This window comes from Grampus griseus, assembly GCF_964374135.1.
Source record: "Grampus griseus genome assembly, chromosome: 5".
Classification (NCBI taxonomy): Eukaryota; Metazoa; Chordata; class Mammalia; order Artiodactyla; family Delphinidae; genus Grampus; species Grampus griseus.
In genome coordinates, this window is record NC_138998.1 from 76,725,701 (window position 1) to 76,747,850 (window position 22,150).

The following is a 22,150-nucleotide window of genomic DNA, read 5'->3' on the forward strand; positions in this document are numbered from 1 at the left end:
CCTACACTATGCTTCCTTTCCCTCAGGACCACCCAAGAGATGAGCTAGGTCTGAACGGAGCTTAGGTGACTTTGGTTTTCTTTATGTAATTAGTCAAAGGGAAGTTTCGCAAATAAAGTCCGAGGGTCTAAGTGGCAAGGAGTTAACCCAGGGGATTCTAGGATTCTACTAGGGCATGACAAACAACTCTGAAAACATTCTGGAGTTTTCATATGTGTTCAAACTTCCTTAGGATTTTCCCTACCTAAAGGCTGTAGAGCAAATCTCTAGAGGTGCCTTTTTGTTTGTCTATACTTATTTCAGTCTGAAAATGATTTGAGGTAGCATATAAAGATATGAACAGTTTTTCAAGGTAATATAAGGTGAGGAACTGGGAAGGAAAAGAAAATTAGGATCTGAGAGAAAAAGATTAAACCAGAAGTAAGTTTAGTTTAGGAGTAAACTTATCCCAAAGGGCTATCACAATATCCTATTAGAAAGATGGACCACTAATTTTGCTCTGAGGTCTGGCAGCCATCAGAAGTATGGAATTTTAAAACCTTGTGTATGAATTGCAGTGTCCATATTTTAGGGAAAAGGAAGAAAGTAAAACTACTTGGAACAGATAAGAATAGTTATTCTTTAAGTATTGAGGCCTGTAAGAAATTTCTTCTGTGTTTCCATAGGGAGGTCACTATGAAGTTATGAAACATTCTTTACTTCTCTACAGTAAATATAATAATTGTTTTATAGGATTTTTATTTAGCTGTCCCTTGATGTAAGTGCATAGCAAAAGAATTTTGAGTAATTCACTGAAGTTACCTCTGCAAGTGGCTAAAATGCAGTTCCAGACACACAGCTTTCTGATGATCTGCTCTATTCCAAAGGTAACATTTAGAGTATCTGGACTAGAGGAGTGAGTGGATTGCATAAAGAATATATGTTTGCTTTAAAACAAAACAAAAATATGTTTTTATTTTAGTTTTGGGTTAAAAGATAAAGCTATACACATATATTTGATGAGTCACTAAATTCTACAATGTTTGATAAGAAAAACAAACAGTAGCATTCCCAACCCTGTTTCTCCTTCTTCTGAGGCAATCTGCTTTCAACCCTTTTAATTTGTTATTTTGGTGTTTCCTCAGTAGCTAAATATCATGTTTATAGTGCATCTTGGCTTTTCATTCTTTGCATTAGCTGTTGACTTTCTTATATGCTAACAGGGTTTAGTTCTCTTTACTCCCTCTTTTTTTTTTTTTTTTTTTTTTGGCGGTGTGCGGGCCTCTCACTGTTGTGGCCTCTCCCATTGCGGAGCACAGGCTCTGGACGCGCAGGCTCTGCGGCCTTGGCTCACGGGCCTAACCGCTCTGCGGCATGTGGGATCTTCCCGGACCGGGGCATGAACCCGTGTCCCCTGCATCGGCAGGCAGACTCTTAACCACTGCGCCACCAGGCAAGCCCACTCCCTCTGTTTTCACAGTATACACGTACATTTTCAATATACAACCCCTTCCCCATTGTCCTGATGTAATTTAATTTTAATTTTGATTAAGTCAATATTCAATGTCTACATTTTTATGACTACAAATGCTATTAGACCTGAGACATGTGTTACTGTTAGTTTCCTCAACACCTTTGTTTTTCCTGGAGTGAATAACTGTGTTTTTGTTGTTGTTGCTTACTTAGTTTTCTTTGTACTTATCAATGTAATTAACGCCAGATTTACTGCCATTTAATCCACATTTTTCAAGATGTTTATTCCTATCTATTTAGTCTTCAGGAAGAAAATTCTCTTGGAATCTCTTTTTTGCTCTTAAATGAATCAGTTGCCCTGTACTCCTAGGACACAGTTTTCATCTTAGAATATCTCCCTCCATTTCTCTCCTGTGTTAGAGTTCCTGTTTCTTGTATTCCGTGTTTTCCTCATCTTGGTTTTGTGCCATGATGTTGTTGGAATAAATCATTCAGCAGCTCTCTAAGTAAAGATACAGGGGAGGTAAATTTATTGAAAATGTCTTATCTCTTACACCTGATTGATAGTTTGGCTGAGTATAGAATTCTAGGCTGAAAATAATTTCCCTTCAAAATTGTGAAGACATTGGTCTGTTCCCTTTTAGCTTACATTGTGGTTCAGGAGTCTAAAGATATTCTGATCCTTGATCCTTTGTGAGATAGTTCTGTCTCTGTCTCTCTCCCTCTCTCCCTCATCTCTTATCTCTTTCTCTCTCTCTGGAAATACAGCTGGACCTTGAACAACATGGCTTTAAAATGCATGGGTTCACTTATACGTAGATTTTTTTCAGTAGTAAATACTACAGTACTACAGGATCAGTGGGTGGTTGGCTCTGTGGATGCAGAACAGCGGATATATTCAGTAGAAGAACCGCATATATGAAGGGCCAACAATAGTATACATGGATTTTTGACTTCACAGTGGGTGGATACCCCCACTCCTTCCTTGTTCAAGGGTCAACTGTAAATGCAATCTTTTAGTCTTGTGTGTTCTGACATTTCATGATAATGTATTTTGGTGTGGGTCTATTTTTATCATTCTGTCTAGTCCTTTGAATCTAAGAAGTCATGCTCATCAATTTTGGGCAATTCTTTTGAATTCTATTTTACCATTTTCCCCCATCCTTTTTCTCTATTGCCTGTTTTTCCCTGGAAATCCTGTTGTTTAGGTGTAGGGCCTTCTGGATTGGCTCTATAATTTTCTTACCTTTTTTATTGTTTTTGCTTTACTTTGGGAAGATTTTCTCACGTTCATCATATGCATCCTATATTGAAGTTTTCATTTTTGCTATCATGTTCCTGATTTCTAAAGATTTTTTTTTTCTCATGGATATATATTCTTAATTTATCTCTCCAAGAAGATTGGGGGTAGTTTTATTCTTTGAAATTTTTTCATAATAAGTTTTTCTTTATAATTTTAAAATTTCTACTATAATGTTTCTAACTTCCAATATTCTCTTAAGTCTTTGAGTACATGACATTCTTTCTTCTGCTGATGTCTTCTGAATTACTTTTCTTCTAGTTTCTTTTTATCCCTGCTTAATGTTAGCTGTTCTTCAGGTGAGGGTTAATCCTTGGTTTATTCTTCATGTTTGTGGGCAGAGTCTAAAATGTTTGTGGGTGGGACTTAACCAGCTGTGAGTTTCAGTGCATGGTGATCTTGCTGAGATTTTTGAGGGTAGTCCCCATGTTGATATTTTTAGTTCCTCTTGGGTTGGTCAGATTTTCTAGAGAAGACTTCTCAATTTCCCTTATGGACGGTAAAGGCCTGTGGGCCAGCACTCTTCAAGCTAAGAAGGGGAAAGGCTTCAAGCATTCAGAAAGCACACATTCACTTGATCACCCTTGTTTTGGAGCAGTACCCTTACCTTCTACTGTACCTAGTGTTCCATAGTCCAGAGACACTCTTTTAACTTCTTCTAGAGAATAAAATTCTAGTTGTCTGTCAGAGTAACAAAAAGTGTGGAACTGGGACGGTATTTAGGGATATAGTTGTTCTCAAGCAGTTTTCATCGAATCCTCCTTATTTCAGCTATCACCTCCTCCTCCCTACCCCCATCACCATCTTTTCCAGAGGTACTTGGTGCTGTTAATTCCTGAGCCTTTTGAAGAGTCTGCAGAGTAAATTCTATTGGTTCTTGGCTTTTCCTACTGCCAGCTTAAGACTTGCCTTTCCCAGATCTGTTAAGTCAGTTACCATTTATGCATCTCCTTTTCAGCTTCTAAAATTAATTTTGTTGCTGCTGACTCCTCTCTTGTTCTTCTTGTTTTCTGTGCTTATAAAATGATGCCTTTATTGTAGCTTTAGTGATGTTTCCAGAGAGGGTGAAAGAGATGTGTGTTCAAGGCCTCTCTCTTTGCCCAGATGTCCTGACATTATTTCTTACTACCAAGCTTTTAAAGAATATTGGGGATAAAGAGTTAGAAGATATATCTGGAATGTAGATAGGCAGTTTTGCTAATTAAAGGCAAGTTCATCATCATCATCACCACCACTAACTTTTATGTGTGGAGTGCATTAATTTTCTCATTGAATTCTCATAATCTTTATGAGGAGTACTATAATTACATTCATTTTATAGGTGAAGGAAATTAAGGCTTAGAAGGTGTGTGGAACATGCATAGCATCACACACTATGTGGGCAGGACAGCTGACTCCAAATTCTAACTGCTCTTAACACTTGGCCTGGGCATCAATGCCTTCTTTATAATCAACATCAGCTAAGCTAGAACTAAGATTGATATTCATGTAAGAAAGTTTAGAAGCCTAGCCAGGGCATATGACTAAATAGAAAGCCAATCTATCTTTACACTTCTTGTTCTAGGGAGTTACCACCCACCAAGAAGCTGTTAAGTCCTTTAAGTCTATCCTATCTCCGAGTTGTAGATCTAGTGTCAACTTAGAACCTCAGGGCCAGTGGGCTGGGGTTGAAGTTGCAGTAGTGGTCAGGCCCTACAGCCTTGATGGCCGCTCCATCAGGAGATTCCCACCAGCCTGGCTGCTTGTATTTCACCATTTTAGGGATTCATGCTGCCATTATGTCAGTGGACTGTTAGGTGCTGGTAGTCAGTTGTGATGTTGACTGACTTAGCAGGGAGGTGCTGCTGACTTACAGCTGAATGAGTGAAATGTGATGAATCACCCTTTTACTTTCCTTTTGGTTAAAGCTGAAGGAATTGAAGAATCTGCAGCAGCAATACTTACAGATTAACCAAGAAATCACTGAGTTACGTCCACTGAAGGCTCAACTTCAGGAGTATCAAGATAAGACAAAAACATTTCAGATTATGCAAGAAGAACTCAGGCAGGAAAACCTCTCCTGGCAGCATGAGCTGCATCAGCTCAGGTATGGTAATCCCTGCTATTTAACCCTTTTCTTTTAGTTTTTTTTAAATGAAATAATTATAGATTTATGGGAAATTGCAAAAATAGTACAAAGAGCTTTCATGTACCCTTCATCCAGTTTCCCATCACTATAGTACAATTTCAAAACTGGGAAATTGATATTGGTACAATTCAGAGATCTTATGCAGATTTCATACCAATTTGACATTCACTCAAGTATGTATATAGTTCTATGCAACTTTATAATATGTGTGGACTCATGTAACCACCACTACAACAAAGTATACAGCTGCCCTATCATCACAGATGTGTCCTTTGTGCTACTAGTTTATAGTCACACTTTTCCCCTCCCTCCCATCCCCATATCCCTAACTTTTGGCAACCACTAATCTGTTCTCCATTTCTATAATTTTGTCTCATTCTGAGAATTTTTTAAAGTATGCAACCTTTTGAAATTAGCTTTACTCATGCATAATGCCCTTGACATCCGTTAACATCACTGTGTGTATCAATACTTCATTCTTTTTATTGATGAGTAGTATTTCATGGTATGAATGTACTGCTTTAACCATTCACTCATTGAAGGACATGTGTTGTTTCTAATTTTTAGCTCTTATAAATAAAGTTGCTATAAACATTTGTGTATTGGCTTTTATGTGGACAATAAGTTTTAATTTCTCTGAGATAATTGCCCAGGAGTGCAAATGCTAGGTCATATAATAAGTGGCGTTTAGTTTTTTAAGAAACTGCAAAACTGTATTCCAGAATGACTGTATCATTTTATACTCCTACCAGCAATATATGAGTGGTCCAGTTTCAATATCAAATGCTACATCCTTATCAGCATTTGATATTGTAACTAAATTTTAGTTTTTTACAGGTATGTAATGCTGTTCCACTGTGGTTTTAATTTGCATAATGGCTACTAGTGTTGAACATTTTTTTACATGCTTATCTATAGGTCCTTTTTGATGAAATATTTGATCATGTGTTTTGTCTATTTTCTAAGTGGGTTGTTAATTTTTACTGTTGAGTTTTGAGAGTTCTTTATGTATTCCAGATACGGGTTTTTGTTTTTTTCGTTTGCTTTTTTTCTCTCTCTAGTTGTGGCGTGCAGGCTCCAGGGCATGTGAGCTCTGTAGTTTGCGGCACACGGGCTCTCTAGTTGAGGTGCGCGAGCTCAGTGGTTGTGGTGGGCAGGCTTAGTTGCCCCACGGCATGTGGGATCTTAGTTCCCTGACCAGGGATCAAACCCGCACCTCCTGCTTTGGGAGGTGGATTCGTTACTGCTGGACCACCAGAGAAGTCCCCAGACACAGGTTTTTTTGTCAGATACATGGCTTGCAAATATTTTCTTCCAGTCTGCAGTTTATTTTTTTCATCCTTCCATTGAGAAGGTCTTTTTAATTTTGATGAAATCAATTTATTGATTACTTTTCTCTTTATTCAAATTCAGTAATTTTTATTGTCTGTCTTCAAGTTCACTGATAATTTTTCTTTTTCCTTCATCACTTCCAATCTGCTATTGAGTCCATTGAGTTAGCTTTTTATTTTGGCTATTGTAGTTTTCCATTCTAAAATTTCCATTCAGGTCTTTGTATCTTGCTGAGGCTTTCTCTGTTTTCATTTATTTCCAGTGTGTTAGTAGTTGCTTGTTGAAGCATTTCTATGATGGCCACTTTAAAATACTTCTATAATTCCATATATATAGTTCCAACATCTCTGTCATCTCGGGTGTTGTAATCTATTGATTTTCTTTTCTCAATCAAGTTGCGATTTCCCTGGTTTTTAGTATGATGAGTGATTTTCAGTTGTAACCTGGACGTTTTGGAGTCCTATAAGTTTTAAGACTCAATCTTACTTAAATCTTTGGTAGGCTTCCACTGACACCATGCCAGCAGGGGAAGGGGAACACTGCCACTTTACTGCTAGAGGAGGGTGAAGTCCAGTGGGCTCCTTACTCAGCCTTCATTGATAACCCCTAGTGGGAGGCAGTGCCCTGATACTGCCAGAGGAAGTCCAGGCTCCCCACTTAGTACTCCACTGAGACTGCAGTTAGCAGGGAGCAGTGCCTCATTACTGTTAGGTGAGAGTAGAAGTCTAAGCTCCACACATGGGTTCCATTGATACCACTCAGGGGTGTGGAGGGCAGCACTTCATTGTCACTGGGCAGTGGTGAAAGTCCAGGCTCCCCACTTACTCTCCACTGACACTGCAGGAGGGTGATTGAGGAGGGGCACCTGTTACCACTGGTTAGTGCCCACAGTTCAAACTTCCCTCTGGCCTCTTCTGTTACTACCTCTGCAGGAACAGGAGGGAACATTTTTAGTCTGTTATGGGTGGAGGTGGATGTCCAGTCTCCACATGTTGTCTCCAATGACACCGTAGCGAGGGTGAGAGTGAGGGTGGTTAGAGAGAGGCACCTCTTTACCAGAGTGATGGACAGTCCAGTGTACACACTTGGCCTCTTCTTCTTCTTCTTCTTCTTTTTTTTAATATTTATTTATTTGGCTGCACTGGCTCTTAGTTGCAGCATGAGGGATCTTTATTGCCGCATGTGGAATCTTTAGTTGCAGCATGCAGGATACTTAGTTGCAGCATGCGGGATCTTTTAGTTGTAGCATGCGAGCTCTTAGTTGCAGCATGTGGGATCTAGTTCCCTGACCAGGGATCGAACCCAGGCCCCCTGCATTGGGAGCGCAGAATCTTAACCACTGGCCCACCAGGGAAGTCCCCACTTGGTCTCTTCTGACACCACCTAGCATGGAGGGTGAGGTGCACCTAGTTACCTCCAGGCAAGAATGACACTAATCTGTTCACTAGGAGTTTGTTAATGGCGGTAGGGAGATACTGTAGTCTTTCCATGGCGTTCTGCTGCAGTTGGGTGGTTATTGTCATTAATGTTTCTGTCTTGCTAGTCCTCCCCTTCCTGGGCCTTTGGCAAAAGACAGCAAACTTTTCTTGGCACTCATTCGTGTTCTAAGTTGTTGGATCCTCCCTCACCCAGTTTGGGATATGTAGAATTCAAAAAGGAAAACCAGTGAAGTCACCACCATGTCATTCCTTAAGTCCTAGAGTCCTGAGCTTCTCTACCTTCTTCTCCATCTTTTCCAGTCGTCTTATGTTTGGTTTTATATATAATTTCCAAGGTTTTTTTTTATCTATACTTAGTGGGTGGAATAAGGAAAACTGCATCTACTCCATCTTGTTTGGATCTAGACATCCAAGCCCTTTTCCTTTAAAGATGACTAACAGTGCTATATGTTCTACTAGAGGGAAAAAAATTATGATAGGAACTCAAATTTTGGATGGTTTTTTAATTCATTGTTTCAGATTTGATCTGAAAAGTAAAGGTAAAGAATAAGTGCTTAACAGTGTATAAAAACAGGTCCTGTTGTTGCAGCCTCATTGTTGGGACTTTATTACTGTTTAGTGTAAGATGGTGGTACATGCCACCTTAGTAAAATCAGACCCAAAGCTTTCAGAGTTTGATACTAAAAGGGGAATCTCCATGTTGGAAAGTGCTGCTGATCAAGCAGCACCTGCTTTGTCTCACCTGCTGCTACAGGACAAACATAGGCAAGTGAATACAGAGATTATGAGGTGGAATCTAGAGTCCCATCCAGGTTACATTATCTACCATGATGACAGATATCAATATAGTAAAATTATTATTGTAACATCCCTAAGAGAGCTCTTAACGTGTAGATAGAAGAGATTTGTTCCTTCACAGATCCTAGATGCCATGCACTTTACTAACGTGATATTTCAAAATAAACCTTAAGCAAGGTTTATAGAGCAAAATGCTTTTTAGAATTTGGTCATTTAAATTTTATGGAGTGAAATTACGTCCAAAAGATTTTCATATTCAACATCTTTACAGACATTTTTATAAGTGAAAATATATTAAACTTATTCCATGGAGTTGGCAACTTCCCCAGATAATACAAGAGCACATTTTTTTAATCAAAGGATGATTGCAGAGAAGGTAAAAATACTGAATTTTTGCTCTCTGGGAATACAAATTGCTTCTGTTTCTTCTTTCTGGAATTGAACCCTAGAAGAAAGATGCTCCATTTTAACCTCATCCTTTTTTCCGCCAGGGAATAGCTGCCCTAGCTTATTCTGTTAGAATCTCAATTCACCATCAAGAGATCATCTTCCCTCAGATGCACATTAATGTTGACCACTGAATTTAGGGCCCCCCAAAGGTGATTGGGAGCACATGGGAACATCACCTTGACATCTCCCATATTATCTCCAGATCACCTGGAACTAAAAAAAATATTGTGTCCAGTTGCTAGTGTAAACGGAAGAAGGGCTGCAAGGCTCTAAAGGGTTATTTTCTGCAGCCACTTGTTCCTCTTTAAACTTCCTCACAGGGCATTCTGAAAGGATACTTTCCTTATAAAGTTGACCCTTAAGGGAAGAGAAAAAGAGGGAGAAAGAAAATGATTTCTGGCCTATTGATTTTTTTCCTCCCTCATTTTCTCCCTTTCCACCTTTCTCTTAGCCTTTCTCTCTTTACCTTCCACATTTGAGAAGTTTTGAAGAAAAGAAAAATTGTATATCAAGTGGATGTGAGTAAATTATGAGAAGGAAAGGAAGACATTTAACGTCACTTTTAGAAGAAGAAAATGAGGACACAGATTTGATTCACTGACTCTAGGACCAGTTTCTTTAGCCAAATATCTTTAAGATTCCCTGTTTTTTGCTCTTGAAATACTTGAGAGAAATGAGGTTTTCAAACATGAAAAAGCTGGAACATCTCATTCAGACTTCTATGGCACTGGGTTTGGCTTATGAGAAGAGCCTGGATTTATACAGTAACATTTCTCTTCCACTTGTAGCTACTGATTTGCTTATTCTGCTCTGGTTCCTCTGCTCTCTTACTTAAGGGGTAAGTGAGGTATAGCCCGTTTATGGCTGTGTTCTCTTAAGTAATCAGGTTTGTTCCTTAGTGCCTCTTCTCCATTGAGAGTCTCTCCACACCATAACTACTTGTCCATCTTTCTAAACAAAATGGCGGCTTAAAGCTTTATGGAAGAATTGTGATCTTTCTTGTACATTCTCAGTCTTACACTCCTCCTTTCTTATTCTCTCTCATTTTTCACAGACAAATATCGGAGAAAGTGTTTTAGAAAATTTCTGTGCCTTTTCCATATAGTGGCCTTGTAATAAAAATTTATTTTAGTTTCTAAGTTTTAGCTCTGCCTTTTTAAAAAAATCTGACTGTAATCCAAGTCGCCTCTTGACATAGCAGGATTATTTCATAATTGGTGTATGTCCTTTAGAAAAGAAAGGACCATTTTACCTTACTTCTAGAGAGAAACAAAAAAGTCAGATGCAATTCAAATAAAATCTTATATTTTTAGGAAAAATTAGAGACATGGGTACTATTCAAAGTAAACAGATGCTGCAGAAATTTGATTACAATCCTAATGGTTTTTTTCAATCATAGTGTAGAAAGAAGTAGAACTAAAGAATATGGCAGAGAGGCAGTTTTTGATAGAACTATGAAAATTAGCTGGGGTCAAATAGAAGCTTCCCTCTTGGTCAAATTCAGGGGATAAATAAATATCAGCAGTTTATATTTGTTGAGTGATTGTGATATGCCAGGCTCTGTGTTTGGTACATGACATAAAGTATCTCATTTAATCCTCACAATAATCCTAAGGAATAGATCATTTATTTCCATTTTACCAGTGAGACTCAGAGAGATTGTTACTTTTACCCAGAGTCTCATGCCTAGTGTATGATAGAGCCAGCATTTGAACCCAGATCCTTCAGACTCTACAGTTGCATTCTCATAACCCTGATAGTATACTGCATCATGGCATCGCCTTTCTGAAGAATTACAGTGGTTTCCCATTGCTTAGAGTAAGTTTTATTTAGCATGGTGTTCAATGCCCCACAGGGTCTGACTTCTTTCCTCTCCACCCTCATTTCCTGCCCTATCCACTCTATACACTACTACAACAATTCCAAAACTCACTATATATATTCATTCTTGTGCCTTTTGTTCTGTTTGCTCCCTGAACCTGGAATGCCTTTCCCTTTATGGAAACCTGCCTGACTCATTGTTCAGGATTCAGACCAAATGCCTGCTTTTCTTCCCCAATCCTGCCAGTTGCAATTCTTTTTTAAGTTCTACTCCATCATCTTGCTGCATAGTTCTGTTTATAACATAAATTTCTCTCTGGTTATGTATTTTCTTTACTACGTCTCTACAGCCCATAATACTGTTTTAAATATGCAATTATTCATCTTTGTCTCACAAGTATATTTTTGCCTGTGACTATTTCATGTGTTTTCTAGGATGGAGAAGAGTTCCTGGGAAATTCATGAGAGGAGGATGAAGGAGCAGTACCTTATGGCTATTGCAGATAAAGATCAGCAGCTCAGCCATCTGCAGAATCTTATGAGGGAACTGAGATCTTCTTCCTCCCCGACTGAGACCCACAAAATGCAGTATCAAAGACAGGTGAGTGATTTCAGCGCTGATTGCTACTCAGAGGTAACCACTACCCAGGAAACATCAGCTTCCTGCAAGCTAAGTGCCCATCTGCCACTATTAGGCAAACCATCTGATGACTTCCTATGAGGTGGGCAGGGTTTCTGGAAGGAAGGATTTAAGCATGAACAATGTTAAGAGAGAATTTCATCAGTGTTTGTATCCTGGCAGGCATCCCCAGAGACACCAGCTTCCCTAGATGGATCACAAAACCTAGTTTATGAGACAGAACGTCTTAGGACTCAGCTCAATGACAGCTTAAAGGAAATTCACCAAAAGGAGTTAAGAATTCAGCAACTGAACAGCAAGGTAGGTGTTTCCTGCTAGGCTGGAGTTCAATTTCTTGTTTCCATGACTAGAATCAAGAAGGTAAGTAGAATCTGGTTAAGCCTGGCTCTAGCTGTATTAGGGGACAGAAGCTTTACCTTTCTCAGAGCCTGGGTTGCTTACCCCAAAGCACTGCACACAGGGCCATTTCCTTTTCCTCACTCTTGGAGAGTCCTTGGGAGCGATTTGGAGAAACCCATTCAGTAAGAATAAAAAAGCCAACTCCTTAAGGGAGCCTTCCTCCCCAACATCATCTCCCCATCTGTATCACTTGTTAGTAATATTGAGTTAACTCCCCACAAATCCTCCAGCAAGTTTCTCTGTATTTCCCAATAGTGTGTAACAGGGAAGTCTCAGGAAAGAGGATTTTCATGTGTGATTAGATAACAGGGACAGAGGTGAGAGATCTGCTCTTCATTTCACTCCATTTGTAAGCTCCCTCATTGTGTATTTAATGTTCCGGAATTAAAGAAGCCAGCTTGCTTTTTCCCAAACCCCAGCCTTGCCACTCTAGACACTCTAGGGAAGCATGCTGAAGTAGAGGACCTCTGTCTATAGGGAAGAGCTGCTTTGCCATATGGTTCCTAGAGCAAAAGCCAAGGTAAGATAAAAAAAGATTATTCTTGGTGCCTTCACATCTCTGTCTTCTCCCCTCATCCATTCTCTGGCTTCGCTTCTTCCTTCATCTGCTTCCCTTCCACCACCCTCTTATGAATTATTATACTCCTGTTGCTCTCTGACTAGTCAAAGTATTCTCTAGTGGCACCTCCTCTAGTTCTGCCTTCTTCAGAGGAAGCCAGCTAGGTAGTGTATGTTAGCACTGGAAGGGATTTAAGTAATCATTGAGACTCTGGAATCCAAAAATTAGCTTTGAGGAGGGCTATAAATATCCAAAAAATATATGCAGAATGGTGTGTGTGTGTGTGTGTGTAAATTTCTCATCACAAGAACTCAGGCATTCACCAAGGGATCTGTGATCCAAAAGTGGTAAAGATCAGTAGGCTGTATCACAGATGAGGAAACTAAGGCCCAGAGGTATTAAGTAATTTGCCTGATGTGTTAGGAGGAGGTCAGACTGAGGTAAATATGATAATGTACATGGAAAAGCACAGTGCCTGGTTTATGTAGAAGGTACTTACTAAATGTTATTAAATTCAACTAATTGACACTGAAGTATCAGAGACTGATAACACTATTAATTTTGGCAGAGAAATTTGCATTTTTTTAAGTAGGTTTGTTGATCAAAATGAATTGGTAAAATTGCAGACCCTTTTTGGGGAGGTTGTCTGGGAGTTTTTAGGGGGGCAGTGGGGAGACTCCAGAGCAGATCCTACCCAGTTCCTCTTCTAGCCTAGTCAGTTATTTCCAGAAAGTTCTGCCCTTCATAGCTCTGTAACACCTCCTCTTTCTAGAAACTATTCAATAGACTCCATCTCAACCTTTGTTATATTTGCCCTCCTGAACATTAGACTGTGAATCACTCTGGGCATTTGTCTTTTCCGGACAGTACTTTAAACTGCAATTCAGGGCTATTAGTAGATGATGAGGTCATTTTCGTGGACAGCAACTGAAACATTTTTCATGTAAATGTTTTACTGAAGTAAAACACTGAAAAGCACACAAATCACAAGTGCATCATGGTATATTTTCTGAAAGTGAAGACACCTGTATAAGCAGCACCCAGATCAAAAATCAGAACATACCAGAACCCCAGGAGTCCCTTGTGTCTTCTATTCACTACCACCACCTTAGAACTATGTATAAATGGATCATATCTTCTCTTTTGTTTGCTTCATTTATTTTGTGAGATTCATCCATGTTGTTATGTGTACTGTGATTTTTCTGTTCTCATGCTGTGTAGTATTTATTACATTGTAGGCATATAACAATTTCTCTATTCTGCTGTTAAAGAACTTTTGGGGTTTTCAGTTTTGAGCTATTACAAATAGTGCATATAGTTTTTTTTTTAATAAAACAAGTAAAAGAGATTGAAACTATGTATTATGTAATATGTAATAAAGAATATAATTTGTTTTGAGAAACTTTAGTTTCAGTTACTTATATTTAAATACTGTGTTCTGGGTCATTATCAAAGTTATGTTTTCTTTAACAGCTTTATTGAGATATACTTCACATACCACTTAAAGTATGAGAAACACTGCATTAGATCACTTTCATTCTGGGTGAGAAAGAGTTCTTCCTTTAGAAATCAGCTGTAAGGAGGCATCTCCATCCCTAGGATTGGTTGTTCACTTATTCATCATTCATCAAAAACAAATAACTGTTATCTGCCTTCTATGAGCCTGGCCATACATTAGGTATTGAGGATACACAGTGACCCCTCATGGAGCTAATTGGTGATATTAAAGCCTCACTCTAAATGGGTCCCAGCTAGCTAGGAGGACTGCTTCTTAGGTCCTAGCATGGGATGGTAGTAGATGGGCTGTCAGCATAGAATGTCTCCTCTCCAAGCCACTGCCCTAATTCTTCCCATGGATGCTCAGATTTTATATGTATCTCTGCTAGCATTGTTGGATATTTGTATGTAATGCAAACTTAAAACATGAAACTTAAAACTTAAAAACATGAGGGGAATGATTATTGGTATCCTGTAGTCTCTATTCCCTACTATTCTGTTTTTACAAGTATAGATATGGTGAAATACAGTAGCTTATGAGTTAGAGCAGAGGTCAGCAAACTTTTTCTTAAAGACTCAGTAAATATTTTGGGTTTGTAGGCCATACCATTTCTGTTACAACTACTCAGCTCTGCAGTTGTAGCACGGAAGCAACCACAGATGACACGTAAACAAATGGGGTGGTTATGTTCCAATAAAACCTTATTTACAAAGAAAAGGCAGGGACTTCCCTGGTGGTGCAGTGGTTAAGAATCCGCCTGCCATTGCAGGGGACACGGGTTCGATCCCTGGTCTGGGAAGATCCTGCATGCCGCAGCGCAACTAAGCCCATGCACCACAACTACTGAGCCTGTGCTCTAGAGCCTGCGAGCCACAACTACTGAGCCCAAATGCCATGACTACTGAAGCCTGCATGCCCTAGAGCCCTCATGCCGCAACTACTAAGCCCACGCTCCACAACTATGGAAGCCTGTGCACCTAGAGCCCGTGCTCCTCAACTAGAGAAGCCACCACAATGAGAAGCCCTTGCAGTGCAACTAAGAGTAGCTCCTACTCGTCATAACTAGTGAAAGCCCATGCGCAGCAATGAAGACCCAACACAGCCAAAAAAAAAAAAAAAAAAAAAAAAAAAAAAGCAGTAGGCCCTGGCTCATAGTTTGCCAACCCCTAAACTACAGGGATCTACGTCTGTCCTAGACAGAACAGTGCAGACATTACAAAAGGTGGTTTGTATGAGGGTGGCTTAAAAGCAGTTAGACTTCTTAAGTTATGGGAATTTTTGCTTCCAGTGAGTTTTACTGGTCTACCCTTTCTCCTCTAGATCTTCCAAGAAAAATGTGTTGGATTTTTTCAACACTGAGTGATTGGGGGGGGGGGGTTGTTTTTTCATTTATTTGTTTGGTTTTTCTTGGTATGGTTTGGGCTGCTTACTGTGGCCAGGAAAGTTGACTTTCTTCTATATTAGGAGAGGACCATATTACTCCCTGTCTCAGAACCCAGTAGTTGTCATTGTACCCAGCTACCTTTGTTTTCCAATTAGTATTGCTTCTTAAACATTTATATTCTTTCCTTTACTAACTGTTCCCACCCCTGAAAAACCCTACAACCTACTTAAGTTCCCTTGCTGAATTCTCAGATGGGACACCATCAGAAAGCAGATAGCGCTCCAGACTTGGAATCAAGAACCATACTTGAGTCCTGGCCTGCCATCTTTTAGCCACATAACATTGGACAAGTCACCACTCATCTCTTTTTTGTCATTTGTAAGTGAAGATAGTGGTTCTTCCTCTAACTCTCTCAAATAAGATAATACTTTTGAAAGTGCTTTGTAAACTGAAAATTGCTCTTTAGAGGTAAGGTTATTTGTTGTGTTTTTCATTCTGGCTATGCAAATATTTTTGTTATACCACATGGATTTCTTGTTCTAATTTTCCATATGCATTAAATGTCCTTCCCAGTCAGAGTATCTCTAAAAAACTGTTTGTCCTTTCTCCTGTAAATGTTGATTCAACTTTTTTACACAAACATTAACCCAGAATACTTACAAAAGAGAATACTTGAGAAAAGACTGAATGTGCAGCCAGGTACACCAATTTCCTTTCACATAATGTACATTATCCAACAAAAAGGTACTTCAGAGAGACATCTCTGTGGTTGTTAATGTATCTGGATGTTAATCATAACTAAAGCTTAAAATTTGACAGCCTGCAAGTGAGGAATTAGAATTATAGTTCCAGGAAAACCGAATTCAAGTCATTGGGTGGAAGCTACAATAGGTAAATTTTTTATTCAGTATGAAAAAGAAAAATATCTGTTTTTGACGTAAAAAATGGCTTGGGCTGCTGGACACATTCAAGGGAAGACAGAATTACTACCTGTTACTCATGCAGTAGAGGAGAGCCCTGACTTGAGTGACTGAAATGCTTCCCCCTGTGAGAGTTGATGCTCCCAATATAGTTTCTTACATACATAGGCATAGTAGGATTTATTCTGTTTCTCCCTCTTACCACCTGTTATCATTTTTACTTTCTCGGTAGCTTGTAACTGTCTACAGCATTGAAGAATCTGCCCAGGAATATTATTGTATGAATTTTTAGGTGATAGCTCTGTCTCCAGCCATATTGAGCTCTGAGGATTATAGTCATTTATTAGTAATCTCAACTTGGACCCAAGCTATTGCCTTTCTCCTTTTACAGGCCTTGGTTAGCCTATCCTGTTAGACTGCTTTTGGGTTTCTGCCTCCTAGTTATTCAGTTAATGTACTAGGCACCATAAGTAAAGTTTTTACCACTCTTCCAGAATTGTTTTCCTTTCTCAGTTGAAAAATTCTGAGTTTTCTCATGTTGGAGGAACACAGTGCTATTTTTGCTATTATTGAAAGAAAGGTCTTGCATAAAAAAATTTGATCCTTAAGACTTAGGACAGTTTGCCTATACACTGCTCGTAGTGAAACTAGTGAAACAGTCCTATGGGCTGGTGCTCATCCTCTCTCCTATTTCAGTTCTCTCAACTGCTGGAAGAGAAAAATACTCTTTCCATTCAGCTCTGTGACACCAGTCAGAGTCTCCGTGAGAACCAGCAGCACTACAGCGACCTTTTCAATCATTGTGCGGTTCTGGAGAAGCAGGTTCAAGAGCTGCAAGCGGTGAGTGAGAAGGTGAGAGGCTGGGAAGAGTGTTGGGAAATTGAGTGCAGATGATAAAGCGTAAAGCACAGCATCGAAGAGGTTGATGTCTTCAGGCTGAGGATTCATTAGGTGTGATGGAGACAGTGAGAGGAGAGGAGAGGAGGAATAAGGTCCAGGAAAAACTAAAGAGTGAACGGTAGGGGCTTCCCTGGTGGCGCAGTGGTTAAGAATGCGCCTGCCAATGCAGAGGACACGGGTTTGAGCCCTGGTCCGGGAAGATCCCACATACTGCGGAACACCTAAGCCCGTGCACCACAGCTACTGAGCCTGTGCTCTGGAGCCCGCAAGCCCCAACCACTGAAGCCTGCGCGCCTAGACCCCGTGCTCCGCAACAAGGGCAGCCACCACAATGAGAAGCCCGTGCACTGCAACGAAGAGTAGCCCCTGCTCGCCACAACTGGAGAAAGCCCGCGTGCAGCAACAAAGACCCAATGCAGCCAAAAATAAATAAATAAATAAATTAGTTTTTAAAAAGAGTGAATGGATTAGAAGGAAAAAGATGAGAGAGGTGGTGAGAGAGAAATCAAAAAGTGAGTGGGAAAAAAAAAAAAAGTGAGTGGGAAACAGTGATGACTGAGGCTTTTGGAAGGCTTTTTGCTTTAAGTAATAAGACAGCTGTAGGAAGATTTGGACCTGAGAAACAAAATAGGCAGAGCTGTTGACAGCAGTGGAGAGGAGAGGTTGTTGAAGTTGGAGGAGACTGAGAGTTAGGGTGGAGGTGAATAGGACATGGAAGGAAGAGGAGGGGTTGGGGAGGAGTTGTTGAATAAGGGAAGGAGCAGAGTAGCTTCTGGAATGTACATGAACCTCCACTAGAAGAAAGCAGATTTCAGTGGTAAGCCTTTAAACTTTTTTTTTTTTTTTTTGGGGGGGGGGTACGTGGGTCTCTCACTGCTGTGGCCTCTTCCGTTGCGGAGCACAGGCTCCGGACACGCAGGCTCAGCGGCCATGGCTCACGGGCCCAGCCGCTCCACGGCATGTGGGATCTTCCCGGACCGGGGCACGAACCCGTGTCCCCTGCATCGGCAGGCGGACTCTCAACCACTGTGCCACCAGGGAAGCCCCTTAAGAGGAGAGATTCAAGAATGAGAATCTGAAGGAAAATCTAATAAAGAGTTTTATGTAGGAGATTAATCTATTAGAACAAAAGATTCTCACTTCTAAATCTGTACCTAAAGAGAGTGATAACGGAGGTATTCCTCTCCACATTTCTCTTTCTCTCCAATGCCTAAGTGAGTTCTCAGTTTGCCTAAGCACAGTTTCTTAACTGCTTTCATCACTGAATTACTAAACTTATTCTTCTTCTAGGGACCACTGAATATAGATGTTGCTCCAGGAGCTCCCCAGGAAAAGAATGGAGCTCACAGGAAGGGTGATCCTGAAGAACTGAGGGAGCCACAACTAAGGTTGGGGAGGAGTTCTCAACCCCGGAGCGTGTGCTATGTCTGCAGAAATTGGGTGGTCATCGAGTTAGAACAGGAGTCCATTGTATGGATTTACTATGCCTTCTTATCTTACTGGCCTCACAGAATTAATGTGAGGATTAAAAGTGACAATTCTAATAACAAATTGTGTGTGAATAGTTTATACAGCAACGCCCCTGCCCCACACACACCTTACTAATGTTATGGTGTTCAAATGAAAGCTATTCAGTCAGTCCCTAAAATCTCTTAAAGCATTTCCTACAGCTTTAAGAGATTTTCCTACATCTCTTGACAGGTATGCTTTTAAAATATTCTTTGTGTTTGTACAGTTTTCTATAAATTTTCATGCTTTATAACCTTTTGAAGACTCCGGATCCCTTGTGTCAGCAACTATGTCCTGCATCTAGTGATGCTGTTGTTCTCCTTTTGTCCTGAAGCTTTTCTGAAGCCCAGCAGCAGCTGTGCAACACTAAACAGGAGATGAATGAATTGAGGAAGCTGCTGGAAGAAGAACGTGACCAAAAAGTGGCTGCTGAGGCTGCCCTCTCCATGGCTGAGGAGCAGATCAGGCGGTAAAGGGCTGAGGGACACAGCCTCTGTTCACTTCTGACCCTTTCTGATCATACTCATGTGCATTTCAGTGGCCAGACTTGGGAATAATTAGGATCTAATTCTAATTCTCACTACAGATGGGTGCTGTAGTGAGGGTAGGATCAAGACAAGCCACGTTAATCCAAGCTCAGCCCCTCCGCAATTCCCTCTTTGGCCCTGATGCAGAATGGAAATTGAGGCAGCTAATCAAGCGCTGCCTCCCAGGCCTGGCGCTGCCGTTGTCGTGTTAGCACCTCATACGCACTCTACAGTGCTTGTGGAACTCAGCAGACTTGCCATTTAAAAGCAGCTCACCAATACTTATAAACATCTCCTCCTTCCTCACCCTAGCCTGCAGAAGGTGACAGACTGACCTACACGGTACCAGACCATTCTGTCCGCATCAAGGCTGCCCCTGAAAAGCTTATCTTATGGAGGAACAGACACAGAAGGGGTCCTGTTCAGCCAGCCTGGCTCTCATGAGGAGAACAGGCAGGATGGAGCTAGGCTGGGCATGTTCAGTTTCTCTTTCCAGGCTCACAAATCAGATTAAAGTGTTCCTTCTCTCCTGGAGAAAAGTGTGGGCCCTGCCAAGAAAGTCCAGGAGTTTTAGGCTAATGGACATACCTTCACATGGAGGAAACATCAGGAGTAGAGTTCCATCCTCCCCACCACGATTAAAACGTGCATCCCTCTAGGCAAATGCTTGATCAAGTGTGCACTATGTTTACTCACAGCCCCTTGATACATTTCTCATTTTTGTGAGAAACCATTGAGTGGATAAAGGCAGCTTCTTCACTAAATGGAGAAGTTCCAGTATTAAATAAATAAGCAAATCAGCAAAAAATGAAGCAGAAAGCAGTAGAGGCTGCCAGTTCAGTTTAATTGTAAGAACCCCACAAAAATCTTTCTTGGATGCTTTTGCCTATTAGCTTTTAATAAATGGAAAAAAAATTAATGAGCTTCTCTGAGTCAGGTATGGTGTAGCAGAGGTTTAGAGACACACCTGGGTTTTGAATTCTAGCTCTACATCTCACTAGCTGTGCCACCGTGGAAAAGTACTTTTACCTCCTTAAGCCTTACTTTGAAGATAATAGCACCAACCTCAAACCTGAGGATTAGATGTATGTAAAGCATGTGATCCAGCATCTGATCCACAGTAGGCAGTCAATTCCTGGTAATTATTACCATCTCTACTGCTGCTGAAAGAAATCTGTCTGCCCTTACACTCCTTGCATGGGGGTGGGGCCGTGGGAGCAGCCCTTGCTGCAAGTCCCTTACCCTGCATCACATGACAAGAAGGCCATCAGCCTCTCATGCCGTGGACCAATGCCTCTTTTTTTTCTCAACACAGGTTGGAGCATGGCGAATGGGACTCTGCCCGGTCTCCTATCATTGGCTCCTGTGGCTCCCAGGAGCAGGCACTGTTAATAGATCTTACAAGCAACAGTTGTCGAAGGGTAAGAAGGGAGAAGGATAAAGAGAGGGTACTGTACTCTCAGACAGGGCTGGCTGTGTTGAGGGCAAGGGGTCAAGGAGGAGGAATGTGGGCCTGAGACTGGAAGGATATGGAAGGTTGGAAGAAACTAGTGGAAGCTGCCAAGTCGTTGGCCCCGAGGGGCTTTCTCTCAGGTTACCTCTTTTCTACAGTGGTTGGAGAAGGGAAAGGGACAGATCTCTATAGGGCAAAACTCTCTGACTTTCAAATTTTCCTTTCAGACCCGGAGTGGTGCTGGATGGAAGCGGGTCCTGCGTTCGCTCTGTCATTCCCGGACACGGGTGCCACTGCTGGCAGCCATCTACTTTCTGATGGTTCATGTCCTACTTGTTCTATGTTTCACAGGCCATCTATAAACCTAGTTCTCACCTTTTGGATCACTCCCCTCAGAACTTGGAATTCCCTCACCTCTAGCATCAAAACCATCAATTCCAATGGAACAATCTTCCCACTTACAGGTCCTCTCTCCAACTCTCCACAGAAAGTGCCTGCAAAAAGAGGTGGATATGAGCACAGGTTAGAGCTGCAGGGACCAGTGAGTCTGCTTTCTTCTACTGTCCAGGACCTGACTCTTCTGCAAAATCTGAGGAGGCCCCACAGTTGGTTATTGAGCCCAATATTTGTTCAGATTTTGCAGGGCCCTGATCTTTTATGGTCCTATGAAAGATGCTGAGGAATGTCTTTCAGCCAGGAGGACGGTTCCAATAAACCTAATAATCAGAAGTCCAATATCATTTTGATTGATACTTTCTTTGTCTCATGTACCTTATATTTTGTCCTGCTTCAGAGGGAAGGTGAACCTGCCATAAACAATGGCAGGGGGAATGTTCTGGGGAACATTATCTCATAGGATATCTAATTAGGTCTCTGGCAAAATAGAGCCAGAATAGAAGAACTCCCCAGGGGTTTTAGCTGTTGGATCACAGGGGAGGACGGCATCGCTTTCCCTGGCTGTTCAGGCATAAGTGGAGTGAGAGTCATGGTCCTGGACTATAAGGTGAGGATCCCACTACTTATCCCTTCATCACTTGTGTACTAAGGTATTAAGTGGCCTGTGCCTTTCCTTTCACTGAAAGGCAAGAGGAACTGGCTATGGACAGTGGGATTCAATTTTTGTCATTTGTGTGTTATCTGAATAAGCCTCGAATGTGGACCCTAAGACAGTACCCTAGGAACCAGTCCTAAGTGAGGCACTGACTCCCAGCCAGGGAGGTCTGACTGCTGTGACAACCACTCCTAGCTGCTTGAAGTACGGAGCTGCTTTGCTGTTGGTGACAGTTATTCCAGTTTCTCATTGCGTCGTCATCTGCCTTCTGCGGTAACAGAGAGCTGAGGAAAATGGAGGGAGATTATAGAGAAGACAAAATATTTAAATCCAAGCCTGAGAATGACAGCCGGGTTTGAATTCCGTTTGTGCCTATTCCCCAGCTCTCCTTTCTCCAACCCTTACCCGTTGGTTATTTTCTCATTTTGCACATGTTCCCTGCCTGCTCTCACCACCCAGAGAGGAGAGAAAACTGGTGGACGGACTGATCCGCTCTAATCCTTTGTTCTGTGGTGGCCAAATCATGGTCACAGCAACCCAGGAACTTTCCTGAACAACTGTAAAATAATAAAATTATTTTCAGAATGAAA

At 41.0% G+C, this 22,150-nt stretch overlaps 1 protein-coding gene across 2 annotated transcripts in view; it reads left to right on the forward strand.

Moving 5' to 3' along the window:
- GOLGB1 (golgin B1) overlaps positions 1 to 22,150 on the forward strand; it is an 85,955-nt gene extending 63,805 nt beyond the window's left edge. The window contains exons 15-22 of one of the 2 annotated variants that reach the window (XM_082655172.1): positions 4,660 to 4,838; positions 11,156 to 11,321; positions 11,523 to 11,660; positions 16,817 to 16,972; positions 18,311 to 18,408; positions 18,864 to 18,998; positions 20,372 to 20,477; positions 20,737 to 22,150. In XM_082655172.1, the coding sequence (XP_082511298.1) occupies positions 4,660 to 4,838; positions 11,156 to 11,321; positions 11,523 to 11,660; positions 16,817 to 16,972; positions 18,311 to 18,408; positions 18,864 to 18,998; positions 20,372 to 20,477; positions 20,737 to 20,871 (1,113 nt within the window). In that variant the 3' untranslated portion in view covers positions 20,872 to 22,150. The remainder of the gene's footprint in view (positions 1 to 4,659; positions 4,839 to 11,155; positions 11,322 to 11,522; positions 11,661 to 16,816; positions 16,973 to 18,310; positions 18,409 to 18,863; positions 18,999 to 20,371; positions 20,478 to 20,736) is intronic. The other variant, XM_082655173.1, reaches the window with a different exon arrangement.